Consider the following 13,922-nt stretch of genomic DNA (forward strand, 5'->3'; position numbering starts at 1 on the left):
TGCTCATGTGCCCAAGGCCTCCAAACACCACCTTGGGACATCTCTGGGCCCTCTCCAAGGTGTTCCCAAATGAAAACATTCAGCTTATAGTGTAAGCAAATCACCAGAGGACAGGGCCAACCCAACCTGTCTGTCCTAGCTACTGTTGTCTGGGAGTTATCCTTGGATATGCAGAATTTGGGAGGCCAAATTCTAATTTTGGCCATGGTCCCTGGACAAGAAGGCTGGTTCTCTTCCATAGGAATGAAGGAACAGAGCCCCTCTGTTTCGGGGACAGATGAGAGGTGGCCACCAGAGGCCAAGGCCAGCCAGAGCTGGCAGCTTTTGTTCTGAGAGATACCCTTGCATAGAGGAAATTTTTTAGGGAGAGTACCAATTTTGGCAATGGGCATCTGAAAAGTCAGACAGTTCTTTTCCATTGCTAGGAAAGCACGGAGTCTCAGTGCTCCAGGAGCTGATGAGAGGCAGCCCTTGACTTCCCAAGATCAGCCAGACCTGTCAGGTGGCCCCTGGGAGGCCAAGCCAGCCAGAGCTGTTCCATGTTCCCTGGGTTTCATGAGGCCCCACAGTGTCCCAATGGTCCCTTGCTTCCACCAGGCCCTGAGGTGTCATAATGCCCCCTTGGTGACACAAGGCCTGAAGGGTCGGAATGGTCTCCAAGGTTCCATCAGGCCCCACAGAGCCATAATGGTCTCTGGGTCCATGAAGCCCCTCTGTGTCACCATGGCCCCTTGGTTCCATGGGCTCCAGTGGTGCCACCATGATCCCCTTGGTTCCATGGGCTCCAGTGGTGCCACCATGATCCCCTTGGTTCCATGGGCTCCAGTGGTGCCACCATGATCCCCTTGGTTCCGTGAGGTCCCCACAGTGTCACAGGGATCTCCATGGGAAGGAAAGAACCCAGCCCCAGTGTGGCAGGGGCAGCCACCAGAGGCCAAGGCCAGCCAGACCTCTCTGTCCTGGTAGCTTTTGTCTGAAAGCAACCCTTGGATATAGGGAATTAGGGAGGTTGAACCCCAATTTCAGCCGTTTCTGCATAGATAAGAAGGATGGTTCTTTTCCGTAGGAAGGAAAGCACCGAGCCCCAGTGTCTCAACAGCAGGGGAGAGACAGCCCCCAGGAGGCCAAGGGCAGTCAGACCTGTCTGTCCTGGCAGCTTTCACCTGGGAGCAATCCTTGGATATATGGAGTTTTGGAGGTTGAATCCCAATTTTCGCCATGGTCAAGATGGGTGGTTTTTTTTCCCATAGGAAAGTAAAGGACAAAGTCCAAGTGTTTTGGAAGAAGATGAGAGGTGGCCACCCTCAGGCCAAGCCAGCCAGACCTGTCTCTCCTGGCACCTTTTGTCTAGGGGCTTTCCTTGGACATTGGGCATTTTGGAGGTGGAATCTCAATTTTGGCCGTGGGCGCCTGGACAGTAAGAAGAGGTTTTTTTATTAGGAAGGAAAGCACAGAGCCCCAGTGTTTCAGAAGCAGATGAGTGCCAGCCCTCAGGAAGCCAAGGCCAGCCAGACTTGTCAGTCCTGGCAGCTTTTGTCTGGGAGCTATCCTTGGATATAGGGAATTCCAGAGGCAGTTGCCCAGTTTTGGCCATCAGTGCCTGGTCAAGATGGATGTTTTTTCCCATAAGAAAGAAAAGCACGTGGTCCCAGTGTTTCAAAGGCAGATGAGAGGTGGCCCCAAGGTAGCCAAGGCAGCCAGATCTGTCTCTCCTGGCAGATTTCATCTGGGAGCAATCTTTGCATATAAAGGAATTTGGAGAAGGAATCCCAGTTTTGGCCATGGACCCCTGGAGGAGGATCAGGACAGTTTTCTCCCATAGGAAGGAAAGCCCAGAGCCCCAGTGCTTCAGGGGCAGATGAGGAGCAGCCCTCGACATGCCAGACCTGTCCAGCAGCCCCCGGAGGCCAAACCAGCCACACCTGCTCCCTGTGCCCTTGGTTCCATGGGGCCTCACAGTGTCCCAATGGCCTCCTTGATTCCATGATTCCCTGTAGTGTCACAGTGTTCTCCTTTCTTCCGCATTGTCACAATGGCCCCTTGGCTTCCCTGACCCCTTGCAATGTCCCCATGGCCCCTCGGCTCGCTGTGGCCCCTCTGTGTCACAATGGCTCCTTGGTTCCATGGGCCCCACAGCTTCATCCTTGGCCCTTGGCTCCATAGGGGGCCTGAGTTTCACAATGGTCCCCCTGATCCTGTGAGGCACCAGAGTGTCACAATGGTCTCTTTGCTTCCACGAGGTTCCATAGTGCCACCATGGTGTCCTTGGATCTGCATTGTCACAAGGGCTCCTTGGTTCCATGAGTCCCATCGAATCGTTGGTAAAGATATCTGTCCTAGGTTGACTATATGATGCTTTTATCCCCAATTGTCTTATTCTGTTTATGCTGAATAATAAGTTTTGCACCTTTAAGACTTGTTCCAGAGAGTGAAGAGGGGAGAGAAGAAGCGTGCAGTTTGTTTTCAGACACTGTACTCACTCCTCCACATTCCTGCTCCTGGACTGTTGTCTGCAGATGGACAGACAGAGGGACAAAGCTGTCCTTTGTTTTAGCTAAAACTAACTAAAAAGGCAAAGAAATTCCCTGGACTGTTTTTTTCCCCCTTTTTTTTGGACCTGTTTAAACCTGCTCTGGACTGAACACCAGAAGAGCACCAGCAGCTCCACCTGTGGCCACCGGGCCGGGCCTGGGCCACAACATTTCCAGCACCGGAGGGACTGATAAGAGACTGAGTGAGCTGAGCTGCAACCCGGGGAGGGGACTTTCTGAGTTTGTCATCTCTTTTGGAGCAGCAAGGAGTTTTATAGTTTGATACTGTTTAGGTTTTATTGTTTAATAAAAAGGGTTTTTTCCACTTTTCTCCAAGGAGGTATTTTTCTCCCAGATCAGTTGGGGGAAGGGGAAAATTGAATCTGCTTTACTAAAAGAGCCCCTTTGGGGATTCTCTCCAAAATTAGCTGATTCAGGACAACATGACAGTTGAACTATTTTTAAAGGGAGCTTGGGAATTATTATCTGGAAATAATTATCCAAGTCCCCCCTGAATCAGGGTTTGTCAGCTGTTTGCAGACTCTGGGATGGTTGTACATTATTTCAGAGATTGCTATTTACCTAATTCCACCTATGTTGTTATCTTTGTCTGCTATTTGAAATATTTCTGATTGTTGTATCCAAATTATTCCTAATTGCTGTTAAGTTTCTTGTCCACTACATGTATTATTTTACTATGATGTTGCTTCATACTCATAACAAAAGACATACATCTCATTCTTAAAATCAAAAAAGAAGAGGAATGAACACCTTGAGAACGTTCAAATAATGCAATATTTACATGAGAAATTTGGAAAAAAAAGATCATCATATCTAAATCCCAATTGAGTGTACCACAGTGAAGCCTAATTGATTAATTAACTTCAGGAGAAGGTGTGCCAGTGTTTTATCATCAGCAGTTCAAAGCAGTCACCTGTTCATTCCATCAGATACTGATCAGCTCTGAAAAAATGAGGCCCAGTGCAAAGAGAAATAACCTCATCACCTTGCAGCCTCTGTGGCCAGAGCAGGAGCAGAAGGAGGACTGCCAAGACATGGCTGTGTCTGGAAACTGACAGAGGCAATTTGCCAACAAAAGCCTCATGGCATCCTCATGGTACAGAGCTCCTACGAACCTTCTCCAGTTATTCCCTGTTCCAGCTCCCAGGAGGAGATTCAGTGATGTCCAAGATCAACATTTCCAGCTCATAGACTTTCTCATACTTCTCAACTCATTGGAAACAATGGTCATTTCTTTCCATTTCCCTAAGAGACATTGGACATAATTCTTTTGTTTTCTCATGCTGCAAAACCCTGTGTCAATGACTTGATAGAATTTGGTAAGTTTTGTTGATTGTAATTGATCTTTTATCTATCTTATCCCATCTCTAATAGATAACCAGTGATAACCTTGATGAGATAATACCCTTGTAAGAGTGAGCTGTTTCAGCATCAGAACATATGAGCCTTTTTTAAATTAACAAAAAGGGGGAGATGTCATAGACAGGTAGAATAATGATAAAAGAAAGGCCTTATGAAATCAGGCTTTGTTCTGCCATATTAATAGCTGGCCTGTCATCTCTTCTGAGTGCAGCTACGCAGTTACAAGTTCCCATGTGAAGCTATTTTGAGAATGAGACTTTGTGAACAATCTATTCTGAGGGTGAAAAACAAATGCACCTACAATAACAAGGGATTTGTCCCATGAGAATCAGTGAAGAGAACAGGTAAACAATACAATAGAGAGATTTGATGCACAAGTAAAATCTATTTTATTAACCAATAATAGAATAAATGGCAAGAAATATATGAACTAACTAAAGTTGCTCACGAGGTCTGTCAAACTGTGTAAAATGAGTTGTGTGAATAAAGAGTAAAGAGTTCTTCTCCAACTCAGCTGGGTCCTCTGGGATTTCAGTTCCCCCCTTCTTTGAGGCCTTGGCTTCCCCCTTCTTTAGGGCTTTGGCTTCCCTCTTCTTTAAGGCTTTAGTTTCCCTCTTCTCTGGAGCTTTGGTTTCCTTCTTCTTTAGGGATTTGGTTTCCTTCTTTTCTGGCGCTCTGGTTTCCTTCTCTAGGATTTTGGTTTCCTTGCTCTCTGGGAATCTGGTTTCCTTCTTTTCTGGAGGTTTGTTTTTCTTTTCTGGGAGTTTGTTTTGCTTCTTCTCTGGGAGTTTGTTTTCCTTCTTCTCTGATGCTTTGGTTTCCTTCTTCTCTGGGGCCTTGGTTTCTTTCTTCTCTGGGATTTTGCTTTCCTTCTTCTCTGGGGCCTTGGTTTCCTTTCTTGGGATTTTGGTTTCCTTCTTCTCTGGGGGTTTTCCCCTTCTCTGGGAGTTTTGGAGGTTGCTTCCCCACAGAGACACCGTTCTTTTCCTCCTTCCGCCTCTCTTCCTCCTCTAAGGCTTTTGTCTCCTCCTCAAGCTTTTGAGCCAGCTGCTTCAGCTCCCTTCTGCAGACAAAACAGAAAACATGGCTGAGAGTCCCACCAGAAACTTGGGCTCCCTAGTCCTGGCTGGCCCTGTACTTCATTCCTTGACCCTGAGGCCATTTCCATGAATTCTCCACAACCCACAGAGGTTAGGAACATCCCAAGTGAGGGCATTGGTGGAAGGGGACTTCCAGGACCAGCCAAACCTAAACTTTGCCATCATAAGGTCTTGACTGTGCAAGCTCACTCTTAAGGCACAGCCAGATTCCTCCAGCCCCCTGCCAAAGGCTGATCCACCAGCTCTCTGTGCTGGTGCCTGAAAACGCCCTTTGTCTCTTGGCTTCCCAGTTTAAAGCAGAGCACAGATTGCTGACATCTACTTAACTCCCCTACAATTCTTACTCAGCTCATTCAGCCCCCTTCTCCCTGGGCATAGCTGAAGCATGATTTTAAAGAGTTCAGATTTCAGCTGAGGGTTAGAAGCAATTCACATTGATCAGGCTGTAAGTTAGACAGGCAGACCATAGGTTAATGATTATGAGATGCTTAAGCTGGAGCTGATTGTTCTATTGTTTATCATTAGGAGCTTCTTTCTAGGAGGAAGTGGAGTAAGTGAACTGTTATAAGAAACCAGGAGAACAATTGTTTAGCCCCTGGGATTGATGTCAATGAATCACTAAGCAGGGGACCTTGGATTGGTCACAGAGACCTGATGAAGACATTCCTGACTTCATTCCTTAAGACCACTGACCCAATTAGAGACCACTGACCCAATTCAAGGGAAGAATTGCACAGGTGTGAAGGACCAATGACCTCATTTGAATACAGAGCGGGGATGGGAGGTGCTGGGTTTGTGCAGATGTATTGTATGTAAGATCTTGGGCAATAAAGAGAGGGCAAAGAACCTTGGACAGCGCCTTTTAGGGAGGACTCTGGTGCCACCCGCCGGTGTTAATAAACATACCACTGTCTAACTTTAATTAGTTAGAGAGTCTCTGTCCGTGATCTTCAGTTTTAATGACCCATAGCCTGCTCCTTAATGAGAACAATCCTATCAGTCAGAAAGCAAATGCTGCAGGAACTCCTCTCCTGCAAAATAGGATCTTGTCAGCCAGATTTCCTGCTGGAACCCAGCTGTGACCAAGCAAACCAGTGCTGGCTGCCATGGAAACCATTGGAAGCAGCCTCGTCCGTCTCCTCCCCATGAAACCAACTTCAGAAGAAGTCCTGATACACAGGCTGGCTTGAAGCACCTCCACTCCCAGCTCCACACTGGGCCTGTGTGTCCTGAGCTGGGCTGCCTCGCTGGAGTTGAGCTTCTCCTGTGCTTGCCTACTGCTGCAGCTGCAGGGGAGCATAAAGGACATGAGCTTTTCTGGGTGGTGTCCCAACATAAGGAGAACCCTGGCAGATCAGCATTGCAAGGATTTCATCTCTGGCAGGAGCAGGACCCAAAGCAAGGTTTGCTCTGTACCCCACCCCTTCCCATACCACAATCCCACAGTTTTGGTGAAGAAGGGAGATGATGAAGAAGATGCCACTCAACTCCATGGACTTCAAGACACCTCTGGAGGCAGTGCCAAGGCAAGCCCAGAGCCCAGCTCCCTGCAGGCAGCAGCTAAGCCAGGAGGGCTCAGCACTCAAATAGAGAAGAAGATGTTCTGTCTCAACAGAAGAAGGTCCTTCCTCTCTTGGCAGCCAGGGAGCTTAGAGTGGCCATCCCTGTGTTGCTGCTGGCCTTTGCTATGCAGCACCTCTGAGCTCAGAGTCCTTGGAGCAGGGAAGCCCTGCAGGGACAATAACCCATGGAAGAGCAGTAACCCATGGAAGGCTTACTCACCTCTCCCTGAGAGGGGCCTGAGAGCCACAGTTGATCTCCCGGGGGCTCAGGGAGGAGCTGAGCACCAGCACCTCGGAGGTGGGGCCTCCCCCCACATGGCACAGCTCCAGGACATTGGAGGTGCTGTTGACGTGGCCAGAGAAGGTGGAGGAGACCTGCTGGCTCTCTCCTGGCTGCAGCACACCTGACAGTGGCAGGATACTGAAAGCCTGGATGGAAGACAGGAGAGATTGAGGTGTTGAGCATGGGAATGGATGCAGAAGAGCATCTTGGAGCAAAGTGCAGCTGTAGCCAGAGGGGCCTATTCTCCAAACACTGCCAGAATTACCCTCACCTCATCCTGCATCCATGCCACTGACCAGTGCAGGGACCATGGGGAAATTCTTCTCCCATACTCACGGGGTAATGCATTAATTAGTACATTACATGAAAATGAACTGGGATGTCTCCTGGCAGTAGAAATTCTCTCTGATGCACAACTTGCCTTAAAAAGTTTAAAAGCTTCCTGCTTTTAGAAAAGGAGGAGCCTCAGAGTGAGAGCTCTTGGAGCTGAGTGAAACGCAGCTCATCTGCACTGAGCACAGCTCATCTGACTCCTAAAGCTCTTCCCCTCTCTCTCTGATTTAAATGCTGCTTTCTCAAGGTGCTACAGCAAAAGCTCCTGCAAAAATTTCCTGTGGAGCACCTGAGGAGTTCCAGGGGGAGCAGTGCCCTCCAGAGGTGCTGCACAGCATCCTTGGGCAGCCCTACAACGTTTCCTGCACTGCCTCTCCAACAAGCAGCTACTTCAGCAGCATTTTGTGATGGGCCTGCAGGGATGGGAGGCCGCGCTGTGGCCAATGCTGAGGGCCCCCAGTGGCACTGGGAGCTCCAGCCCTGCTTGCCACACTGACAACGGGCAAGTGAGACAGATTCCCTCTTGCCTTCTCCACTCCCAGGGGAGTGTGCGCCACGTCCAGGGAGCACCTGAATCCCTCCAAGCCTCGTGGCAGGTGAGGGTTTGCAGGAGTTGGTGCTGGCACCTGAAAAACAAGCCATTTTCTATGCTGGGAGGAAGAGACGGCCACTTTGCAAAGTCTCCCTTTGTAAGACAGCTCCAGGGCCAGCAGTGCAATAGAAGCTCTGGGTAAAAGCAGAGCCCTGCAAACAGGGAGTCTGGCTGCCTTGGGAAGAGGCTCCATGGAGATCAGGATCATCCCAGCTTGCTCTGGGAAGGAAGCTGGAGGTCTTACCATGATGATGCAGAGAAAAGCCTTATCTTACATTGGGAAGGAAACAAGGCAAAAAATCCCACACTCAACACAGGCCTGTAGGATCTGAGTCAGCTTCTCCAAGGAAAACTCCCCCCCACTCAGCCCATGTCCAGCTACTGGCCCTGCTGCCCAGCCCACTGTCAGGGCACAGCAGAGCAGGGCAGCAAAAAGGGAGCTCAGCATGAGCAGGACTTAGTGCTGGCAGGTTGGGGAGCCAACACAAGCACTGGATGTACAAGAAAATCTACCTCTGCTCCTGAAGATTGGCTAAAATCCTGCACTTCTTTCAGGGCTGTGACTGGCTCCTCCACATTTCTGATCTTGAACTGCCTCCATTGAGATGCTGGGCAATCCAAACTGGTTCTTGTCCCCCTTGGTGGTTGGGGTTTGAATTTAGGTGGGTAGAGCTCATATCTGGAAAATAAATAACTATGAACAGGGACCTGCAGTGGGAGGGAGCGACACCTGCACGAGCAGCTCCTGGTCAGGATGCAGCCCCTGGGTGGGTGCTGGCATGTTGAACTGAGAAATGGTTTGATCCAGCCCTTCCCAATCCAGGCTGGAGCAGGTCTGTTCTAAAGGCAGCCCAGGGATGACACTGAGGTGCTGCAGCAGCTGCAACTGCTTACACTGAGCAACTACAGAGGACAGGCATGAACACCTGGTGGGGATGCAAAAAGCACAGTGGGAGAAGGAAAGACAGAGAAGGCAAGCAAAAAGGTAAGATTTGAGGCACTCAGGGGCAGACCCAGCCGCTTCCCAGCCAGCACAGCCCCCTCAGCGCCCAAGGCCAGAAACTCTGCAGCTCCACCAGGGATTTATCAGGAATGTTCCCCTGACACTGCTGGGGGGGTTGGTTGACATTTTCCAGCACTCCCAGGTGACTCAGGTCTCATTCCCCATCCATCCATCCATCCATCCATTGGCTGTGGTGCTGGGATCCTGCCAAGCTCTGCCAGCCTTGGGCTTGGGGAGATTTCTGCCAGCTGTCCTGAGCTCCGTAATTGTGCTCTCTCTTCCAGGAAGCAAACAAGAAAGATTTTTAAAAAACCCAAAACAAACCACAACAGGGAAACCTAAAAAACCTTCAACAGCTCAACCCTGCTCAAGTTATCTCTTTAGGGACAGCTACCACTCTCCAGCTGAAATGATGTGCTTTTGGGGAAAAAGAAAATTACATGTTCACCTCCAAATTGAAAAGGATTAAGGTAAGATAACTTTTCAAACTACAAATTATTAGCCCAAAGCTTTTACCTTTGCAAGAAATCTTTAGTTAAGACCAGGCTGACAGTTAAACAACTGGTTCTTCTGGTGGGGAGAAATTTCCTTCTCTTTAAGGGAAGCAGAATGATAGTTGAAAGAAACTGTTTTGTCAAACTTCAGGCTCCCTGGCACAGCCTGCCTTGCCTGTCCTTCCTGTTCACTGATTTACAGGCAGTGCCACAATGGCCCAGGTTCAGATGTTTGGTGCCATCCAGGGAATTTGGCCTCATCATTTCCATATGTCTTAATAGAAGTTTCAATCCTTGCAATCACTCTTCAGATGCCAGCTTTCCTTTCTTTTACAGAAAGCTCAAGGTTCCCAGAAGTTTTCTGACATCCTCTTTTGTGCTCAGAGAGATGAAATTTTCAAACAGATGTTTCCAAAGTTAACAGCATTTTAAAGAAAAATGAACTAAAATGACCCTGGATTCCAGCTTAGCTGAACTCCATTCTGTGTCATATAGTAGAGGAAATGTATTTGATTATCTGTATAGAGGGTTTTCCCCAGAGGTCCTGGTTGTCCTTGATGGGCTGCAGCTGCAATGTCCTTAATTGGGCTGTAACCAATGAAGATAACTGGGATAAAAGGGGAGAGAGCGAGAGCACGCGAGCGAGAGTGCGTATGGACTTTAGAAATCTGATAGAACAACAGTATGAGACTCTAGAGAAATAATAGAACAACAACAGTGTCAGACACTGAGATTCCCACCTCTAAGGCAGGAGCTGTTTGTGCCACCCATCCCTCCTGTCCTTCCCAGCAGCCTGGGCCTGTTTTCCCTGACAGAATCCCTGTCCCTGTGCACCCTGCCAGGAGCAGTTGTACACAGGCACAGATCTCCCCTTGCCCTCACCAGTGGGTTTCTCTCATCCCCAAACACGCTCATGACAATGTTGCTGCGATGAGTGCCCAGGGCCTGCACTGCCCCCACAACTGGGATCTCTGCTGTGCTCTGGGGCTGCACAGTCCCACAGGGCTTGGGGCTGGAGTAGAGCACAGCAGAGTCCTCCTTGCGTTTCTGGAAGGGACAGAATGAAATGCAACTTCAGAGGGACCTTTGAAGAAACTTTAGACTCCTTAACATCCACTACAACAGCAACTTACACGTTTAAAACTCTCCAGGATAAAGGTAAAAGGCACAAACAAGAACATCAACTGTTTCCTCAGCAGCTTAAACTGCCTCCTAAAGTTTACATTCAGGTAAGATCCTGTTCTCAGCAGATCTTTAAGACTGAATAGAAACCAGCAAGGTCTTATCCAAACCCTTTTTCCCCCTAATAATCTCCTCAATAATATTTGACAGGAGGAGGTGGATGTGATGCCAAACCTGGGGAATAAGCCTGTCGCAGCCAGGAAGGTGCTTGGGATTCCTAATGAGGATCTTCCTGTCATAGGGCACCTTCAGGTGGCACTCATCATACAGCAGCACTTGGGGAGACAGCTGGAGCTCCAGAACGAGACATCTGGGCAAAGAGATGACCCCAGGGCAATCATAGATACTGAGAGAATGGAGAATGTTTACCCCCAAGGATTGGGAAATGGAGCAGAACGCATTGGTCACTGTCAAATGCACATTCAACAGCTTTACAGTGATAAATTGTCTTCTACCTCTGCCCACTCCAACATGTCTTGTCAAGGAGGGGCAAACCCTGAGAGGCAGCACCCAGAGACTGCCAAGTGCCCCAGGCAGAGAACTTTGTGCCACAGCTGCCTCAGCCCCTCATTTACCCAAGAAGGCTTGCAAGGACTCGTGGAACAGTCCCAGTCCCAGTAACCCACAAGCTCTGGGGGAGCCTTCCCAACAAGGATGAGTCCTCACTAAGGCTCAAGGAACGCACAACTCCAGTGTCTCAGTAAAAATGACTCCCTTCTCTCCCATGGTGCTGTTGCCCTGCCTGAGAACTCAGCTCTTTGCCCCAGCCTTGGATGGCACGAGACAGCAGCTGCCCCACAGAGGGGCTGATCAGCCCCTGCCAGGCCCTGCAGCTCTCTGGCTCCTTCACTGTACAGCTCCAGGCACTGACTGGCCCCAGCTCCACCTGCTTTACAGAATGGCAGCCCAGGCACTGCCTGCATGGCTCTGCCTGGGACAGGGAACAGCACCAGGGAGCTGCATCCCTCTTGGCATCACACTGACACCCACAGCAGCATGGAATTCTGCTGCAGCAACAAGGACTTTTGGTCTCAATTATGAGACCATCAAAGCTCAAAATGGGAAGCAGAGGGAAGGAGAAAAACTGGAGCTGACCTGCCACATCAAGGGCTGCTTTCCCCTCGTAAGACCTTGCCCTCACCACTCTTGCTGGGAGCCACTTCCCCCTGCCATGTGCCCTCATGGACAGAGCCAGACCCTGACTCTCAGCAGGCTGCCTGGTGTGGCCCAAACCAGTGCACGGTGCTCACAACCAGCACAACTCCACCTCTTGCAGGAAGAAGGAGAGGAGGCCCTTGGGAAATTTGTTCCACCTCAAGCACCAAAACCCAGGCCAATCAATGATATCATTCCTGGTGCCTTTAGCAGAGGGCCCAGGACCGTGCTGGGCTGTGAGCAGGGGTGCTTTTCACCACAGGCTGCTGCCCAAGCACTGCTGTTCTCATGTCCAGCTGGCACAACATGAGGCCATTCAGCAGCACTTCTCCTTGGCAGCTGCAGCCAGCAAAGCCTGTGCAAGGCAGTGCCTGGGGGAGGCCAGGCAAGGGCTGGTACCTGGCTGTGATGATCAGGGTTGCCACTCCCTTGCCAATACCCTCCAGGTCCACCAGCATTCTCTGGTAGAACTCCATCACCATGTTGGAACACAGGGTCACCTGGTGGAAGAGAAGAACCGTCAATTCTTCCTTACAAAAGCTCATTACCCATGTGTGATATCCTTCTGTTCCTGAGGGAGGATTTGGCCTTAATTCTTCTGCTGCTCCATGTGTAGAGCACAGTCTCAGAGTAACAAAAGCCTTCTGGCAATACCAGATTTGTTAAACACACCTTGCTATCAGGGCACAGGTCAGCTACATTAAAACATTAGACTACAGCTCTATGGACCACTGCATTCAAATTAAGGGTCCAATTTCTCATTTGACTACAGTGACATCCATGCAGAGGAAATCTGACTTGAACACAATGAGTTCAGCTTTACAGCAGGAAGCTGAGGGCAAAGTGTGGCCCAGCAGGTACTGGGCAGTTCATGGCTGCTGTGGGACCCAGAGCCCGGGCTGGCTCTGAGAACTCTGGCACCACACCAGGAGTGGGGAACTGCCTCAGGATGGGCATTTACCAGAGGCAGAACCCTCAGAGCCACTTGCTCTATGCTGCAAGAGACAAGCCACCACAGGGACCAGGCAGAGGAGAAAGGAGGAGGCTCTCTGTCCTGAAGTTCCACAACGAAGGGTTTATTCCAAGCAAAGTGATCAGAGCCAAAAGAGCCCTGGGCACTCCTGTGCAAGGGCTTTTGTACAGACACAAATCAGGGGGTAGATACAAACAGCAAACCAATAGGGAATCCTCAGGGGAGCACTGAGGGGATTCATCAAGTGTCTGGGGCCACTTGGGGCAGGAGGGTAGAGAGGATGGCTCACAAGGGCCAATGGGGCCTCCAGGAATAGGGGAATTCCAAAGGGGTGTTGCAGACAGGGATTGGCTCCAGGTTAAATTGGCAAAGAAGGTTGTGGAACAAAAGGGGCTGGGTTGCCTTGACAGGCAGGGAAAGAGCTCAAACAAGGGGCAGGGAATGGCATGAGGGACAGCTTTGAGCAAGGGTAAAACCCAGGGGTAAACCAACTCAGGGAGAACATGGGGGTACAACAGAACAAACCACTTAACAAGGAATCAATAAAATAAATTCAAACTGCTACACATGGCTGCAGAGTTTTTGTCTCCACTGGAGATTCCTGCAGTGAACACAAATCATTCTGCTCCCCAGAATGGGGGAAATGAGACCAAGAAGAAAAGCTAACTGCTTTATACAATGACATCTCTCTAACAGCCACCTTCTACCCTCATCCTTGCTCTGCCCAGTTGCAATCAAATAAATCCCTCTCAAAAACACAAGAATGGCTTCAGGCCTTGACCATAAGGTATGTGACCTCAGCATATGATTTTGGAAACTAAACAGTGCTCCTTGAGGAACATCCTGAGTAAGCCAGCTAGCAGAGGCCTCCCAGCAGTGCAGATCTCTCACTGCCAGGATGCTCAAAGCTGGCACCAGAGCTAAAGCCCTCCCACACTGCAGTGCAGCTTCAGCCCTGGTGCTGCAGCGTCTGTGGCTGGGCTCTGGCCGTACCTCGATGTCCTGGTGTCCCTGGGGGAGGATGGTGCCTTGGCTGGGATTCATGGTGAACTCCCTGGGCTCCACATAGAAATGGATTCCCTTCCTCCAGGCTAGGTCAGTGTCCCTGCAGATCTGATCCATGCTGTCCAAAGCCGGCTGTGTGCCATCGTCCAACATCCGGAGCTGGAACGTCAGGGGCACTGGGGAGCTGTTAGTGAGGCGGCAGCGCTGCGTGTAGGGAAAGCCTAAGGAATGACATAAATATCCATTCAGGCACCCATTAGGGCGTGACTCCTGGTGGGAATATCCTGTCAGGATGAAAGCGGGATTGGAGTTGAGCTCTTTATTAT

General features: G+C 49.8%; 1 protein-coding gene across 1 annotated transcript; it reads right to left on the reverse strand.

Moving 5' to 3' along the window:
- Window positions 1-4,335: 4,335 nt before the first annotated feature.
- LOC136565751 (coiled-coil domain-containing protein 8-like) lies at window positions 4,336-13,850 on the reverse strand. Its single transcript, XM_066564531.1, has 5 exons — window positions 13,585-13,850; window positions 12,018-12,118; window positions 8,298-8,463; window positions 6,797-7,005; window positions 4,336-4,977 (listed from the first exon to the last, which is right to left on the reverse strand). The coding sequence occupies exons 1-5, from the start codon at window positions 13,747-13,749 to the stop codon at window positions 4,518-4,520; spliced, it is 1,101 nt and encodes a 366-aa protein (XP_066420628.1). The 5' UTR covers window positions 13,750-13,850; the 3' UTR covers window positions 4,336-4,517.
- Between the last annotated feature and the right edge of the window lie 72 nt (window positions 13,851-13,922).

The sequence above is a fragment of the Molothrus aeneus genome, chromosome 22, assembly GCF_037042795.1.
Source record: "Molothrus aeneus isolate 106 chromosome 22, BPBGC_Maene_1.0, whole genome shotgun sequence".
Lineage (NCBI taxonomy): Eukaryota > Metazoa > Chordata > Aves > Passeriformes > Icteridae > Molothrus > Molothrus aeneus.

What these genes read in the sequence shown, in the direction of transcription:
- LOC136565751 (XM_066564531.1), bottom strand. Translation starts at nt 13,749, where the DNA reads ATGTTGGACGATGGCACACAGCCGGCTTTGGACAGCATGGATCAGATC. An exon ending in AGGGACACCAGGACATCGAG is followed by an intron (nt 12,119 to 13,584) that starts GTACGGCCAGAG and finishes CTCTTCCACCAG; the next exon opens with GTGACCCTGTGTTCCAACAT. An exon ending in CAGGCCCCTCTCAGGGAGAG is followed by an intron (nt 4,978 to 6,796) that starts GTGAGTAAGCCT and finishes TTTTGTCTGCAG; the next exon opens with AAGGGAGCTGAAGCAGCTGG.